Below are 4,502 nucleotides of genomic sequence, written 5' to 3'. Positions count from 1 at the left end.
GGGCGGGCCCTTGCCCCCCCCCCCCCGCCTGCCTTAAGAAAATAAACACTTGGGAGCCCCTCTGCCCACAGGCCCACAGCCCGCCCCTGCCCACCCGCACAAAGGGCCCGTGTGTGTCGGCTTCCTGAATGAGCCCTCAGTGCCGCCCCTCCGCCCGCCCGCCCCTCGCTGTCTCCGGCACCAAGACCTGTCCGGGCGAGGGGCAGCTCCCCGAGGCTGCCCAGCCAAAGCGGGCAAAAGGGACCAGCCGGTGGCATCTCTCTCAGAAACAGATGCCGGGTGCGGGGGTGGCTGCTCCCTTGGTGGTGGGGGTTGGCCCCCGGGGCCTGCCACCCGGGAAGAGCCGGCAGGGCCTCTGTATCGGCCAGGTGCGGGGAGGCAGGGCTGGTGGGGAGCCAAGTGCCCACAAACACCCAGGAAGCCGGAGAAGACAGGGCATCTTCGTGGAGGACACGGCCACGGGGGACTTCCACCGGCAGTGGGCCACGGGACAGAGCGGGCGGGGGGCGGTGCCTCTTTGCCTCACCCGCTGGCTTCCCAGAGGAACCGGAAGCTGGCCTCCCTCCTCGGGGGCCTCTTCTGCCCTGGACGTCTTCCCTCCCATTACCGTCCCCGGAAAACAGAGAGACGGGGGTCCTGAATGGCTGCAACCCTGCAGTGCCTGCAACCTCCCCACTGCAGCTGTTGCCACTAAGGGTCTCTGAGGGCGCAGCAGCGGGGGGGGGGCGGGGGAAGCGAGGGGGCAGGGAAGGCCCCGGAGGAAACAGGGCAGAAGCCAGCAGCCCTTGGGCCCAAGCGTGGGCTAGAACCTCCGCCCTCAACTGTGAGCACCCGCAGGGTGCCAAGGGCTCTGGAGCACCGATCCTGCCAGCCCTGCTTTTCCCAGCAGAAGAGGAAGAAGAGATAGACTGGATCTATACCCCATGGCCCTTCACTACCCAAAGGTGTCTCAGAGCGGCTTACAAACTCCTTTCCCTTCCCCTCCCCACAACAGACACCCCCCTTGAGGTCCGTGGGGAGTTATGGCTTGCCCAAGGTCATCCAGCCAGGTGCAAGTGGAGGAGGCGTGGGGAATCGGACCCGGCTCTCCCAGAGTAGAGTCCGCGCACTTCACCACGAGCTCGGCCAGCACGGGGAGCCTCCTCCTCCTCCTCCTCGGGCCCAGCAGCAGGACCAGGGAAGCAGCGGCTACCTTCCTCCTGAGGGGCGGGTGGCCCAGGAGGGCTCAGGCTCCGGCCTGGCTTCAGCCGCCTCTGTCTGGGACTGGAGACCACCGGGGCTGGCTGCTGCTGGGCAGAAGGCTATGCCCAGGGGGGGCTGCCTAAACAAGAGCCCCTTGCGACCTGAGAAGGGGGGGGGACAGGCTGCAGCCACCGGCAGGCGCCTTGCTTCAGCAGCCCAAGGGAGCAGGCAGGGAAGAGCTCACCCCCAACCCCACCGTGAGCACGCTGCTCACACGGCTTCAGGGGTTGGCTGCCCCTCGAGCCTTGGAAGAGCCCCCCCCCCCCCCCCAGTCTTCCCAGCAGCCTCCTTCCCACCACCAGGTACAGGAAGAGGGCCGCCTGCTCCCCTGGTAGGGAGGGAAGGAGGGAGGGAGGGGAGGCCGCACCCCCCCCCCCCACAAGACCTGCCCTGACTCCAGGCAGGCCCGGGAACAAAGGGGCCCCTTTCTCGGGCAGGGGAGGCAGAGCCGCAGCAAATGAGGTGTCTGACAGGGGCGCCAAGGACGGCCAGGGAGGGGGGGGGAGGAGAGCCCTGGGTTAGACTCCACCCCTTGCGATGGATGAGGAGGAGGAGGAGGAGGAGAAGGATGGGGGCTGCTAGTGCCCCGGGGAGGCCGGGCACCGCCCAGGGCAGAAGCTGCTCTCGCAGCACGCGAAGAGGCCCACTGAGGTAGGGCAGCTCAGGCCAAAAGAGCCCAGAAGCCCCTGGGGGACCGGCTGGCCCCTCTGGGAGTCAGGAGGAAGCCAGGCCAGGCCAGGCAGGGGGTGGGATGCGGACAGGAGGGGACCCAGCCCCCACTCAGCCGCCAAAGTGACTGGCAGGCACAGACCGGGTCGCCTCACCTCTCTGGACTGCTGGGCGCCGATGAGCTCTGCCAGTCCCATCTCTCCTTGCCCCCAAGGGGCTGGGTGGTGCCAAGTCCTCCCCCCCCCCGTAAGGCCTGGCCCATTTGGGTGGGGGAACGAGCGGCCCGGGCCTCCCCACCGGGCCAGAGGCGGCGTGCGCCACTCTTGTCACACAGGGAGACCATCACCCCCGAAGGCGAGTCCTTGCCCGGCGGCCCACCAGCCCCACAGAGCCTGCGTGCTCCCTTTCGGACGCCCGCCCGGGCAGCCGGTGCCAGGGGAAATTCTGCCCGCCCGGGGATCCCGCCAAGCCTTTTCCACGGGCCTCAACGGCCCTGCGCCTCACAAAAGGCGCCTTGTGTCCACACAGGGAGCAGAGCTCAAGTGGGGAAGCAAGAGGGTCCGCGCAGGCAGGCCCCCACTGCCGGCCTACGCTGCCTCCTGCTTCCGAGGCAAGAACCCCCCCACACACACACACACACCAGGGGCGGGGGGAGGAGGAAAGAAAACAAGCCCCCTTCCCTCCCTTTGGGGCAGGGCACTTCCGTCCCCCAATCTGTGCACCAGGGGGCAGAGAGCTCCAGGCCAGCAGACCGACCCCATAAGCAGCAGGTAAGCAAGAGGCCCTGGCTGTGGGACCCCCACCCCGCTGCTGTGTGAGACCCAAGTGCTTCCCCCCAGCCCTCAAGCACCCTGAACAGAGACCTTTATGTGGTGGTGGTGGTGGCAGTACTCTGGGGCCAGGTCAGTGACCACAAGCAGCAGCAACTGGGCAGGGGCTCGGACTCTCCCTCCAGAGCACACCGGCAGCCCTGAGCGCCCGACAGGCCGCCCAGCCCCTGACAATGAGGCCTTGTTCCCTCCAGAGGCCAGGGACCGCTCTCGCCAGGCGAGCGGCCCTGCAAGGCAGAGGGGAAGGGGGGAGAGCGACCCCAGGTGGAGCAGGGGAGGCAGGGCCCGGTGGGAGGCGAGGCCCCAGGCGAGGGCGTACCTTTCCCCTTGCTCTGCTGCAGGCTGGAGAGACTGACAGAGGCCGTGCCCAGGAGCTCGTTCCGGAGGGTGTGGCAGCTCCATAGCTTCACGTCGAGGTGGCTCTGGGCCGTGACGTTCCTGGAGACGGGCAGAGAAGAGGCCGGGCAGGTGACGCCGCAGCCAAGCAGAGGAGGCCGTGGCTGGCAGGGCGAGGCATTAAGGTGGCCCTTCCAAGTGCTTCCCAGGGTCTGCGCCTGGCTCGAGAATTCACAGACCTCAGAGTGGCCCCGGACAGGCACCGCCTTTCCTCCTCGTGGAGTCTGCCGCAGGCCGATCGGCAAGGCAAAGGTCCTTGAATTGCTGGCACAGACACCTCTGCCACACCCTCAAAGCTGCTGTGGCCTCCCCCTCCCCCTGCAACCCTTCCACTCTCACCCCCCCCACACCACCAGCTGTGACCTTTGCCCCTTGAGCTGCACCACCCTGAGCGACCCAACGGTTCCCCGCTGCCTGCAGCAGTGCCTGGAAGTGCCTTCTGGAACCCCAGCCACACGTCGCCTTGACCCCCCCCCACTTCAAACCCCCTCCCTCCTTGATGCCACAGTGCACTCCGCTCCACAGACACAGGCATCCTGCTTGCATCCCCCCACCCTCTGCCTCCCTCATGACAACGTCTAGCGCACCCCTTGGGCCAGGGACCTGCCCTGCCACCATCAGCCCTGCCAACGGAGAGCACCAACAATATTGTATGTGCCCTTGCCAGGCCTGGAGTAGAGGCCCACACATCAGCCTGCAGAATGTTCCACTTCCTGTTGCCACAGCTACACCCACTCTGGCCAGGGCTGAGGGCCAGGGCCCAAGGGAGACCCCAGTGCTCACACCCAGAACGCCAGCGCCACCCACCCCCCCCGGTTCTTACAGCGTAAGGCTTTCGTTCCAGAGCACCTCGGAGCCCCCAATCCGTTTCCCCGTTTTTTTGGTCTCGCTGCTGAGCCCATCGGCTGCCACCTCCACAAAGAAGCTGATCCGAGACTGGCGGCCGTGCGCCTTGGGCTTTGCCGACACCACTGGAGAAAGAAAGCGCGCGACTCAGCCGCTGGGGCCATCCCTCCGGCAACCATGTGGCTCTCAGGAGATGGCCAGGAATGAGGGTGCCCTTTCCATGCCAGCCCACCCCCCTTCCTGGGGAAGTTCCAGCGCTGCGCTGGCCCAAGGCGTCATGGGTCCGGAGCACTCCGGCCTGAAAACCTGAAGCCAGCGTTCACAAGGCCAAATTGCCTTGGCGGGGAAGTGGAGTGTTGCTACGGCGGCCAGGCACTGTGGCCTAGGCACGGGCCAAGTCTTCCATCTCTGGTGCCGAGCTGGGATAGGCTCCTCTTTGGGGCCCAGAAACCAGCCCAGCTGGAAACTCCAGAGGCTGGGCTGATGTTTCGGTTGCCAGAGAGGAGCCCCGCACCCCCC

The 4,502-nt window shown here is 66.9% G+C and overlaps 1 protein-coding gene across 1 annotated transcript in view; it reads right to left on the bottom strand.

Moving 5' to 3' along the window:
• The window catches only part of WWP2 (WW domain containing E3 ubiquitin protein ligase 2), a 25,065-nt gene that overhangs the window by 18,942 nt on the left and 1,621 nt on the right, over positions 1 to 4,502 (bottom strand). Inside the window, exons 3-5 of the mRNA XM_015406701.1 lie at positions 3,961 to 4,108; positions 3,061 to 3,179; positions 2,762 to 2,968 (exon numbers count right to left, since the gene is read on the bottom strand). Coding sequence (XP_015262187.1) covers positions 2,762 to 2,968; positions 3,061 to 3,179; positions 3,961 to 4,108 — 474 coding nt within the window. The remainder of the gene's footprint in view (positions 1 to 2,761; positions 2,969 to 3,060; positions 3,180 to 3,960; positions 4,109 to 4,502) is intronic.

The sequence above is a fragment of the Gekko japonicus genome, unplaced genomic scaffold (genome assembly GCF_001447785.1).
Source record: "Gekko japonicus isolate JY-2015 unplaced genomic scaffold, Gekko_japonicus_V1.1 scaffold386, whole genome shotgun sequence".
Taxonomy (NCBI): Eukaryota; Metazoa; Chordata; class Lepidosauria; order Squamata; family Gekkonidae; genus Gekko; species Gekko japonicus.
This window is presented reverse-complemented; position numbering and strand designations above follow the sequence as displayed.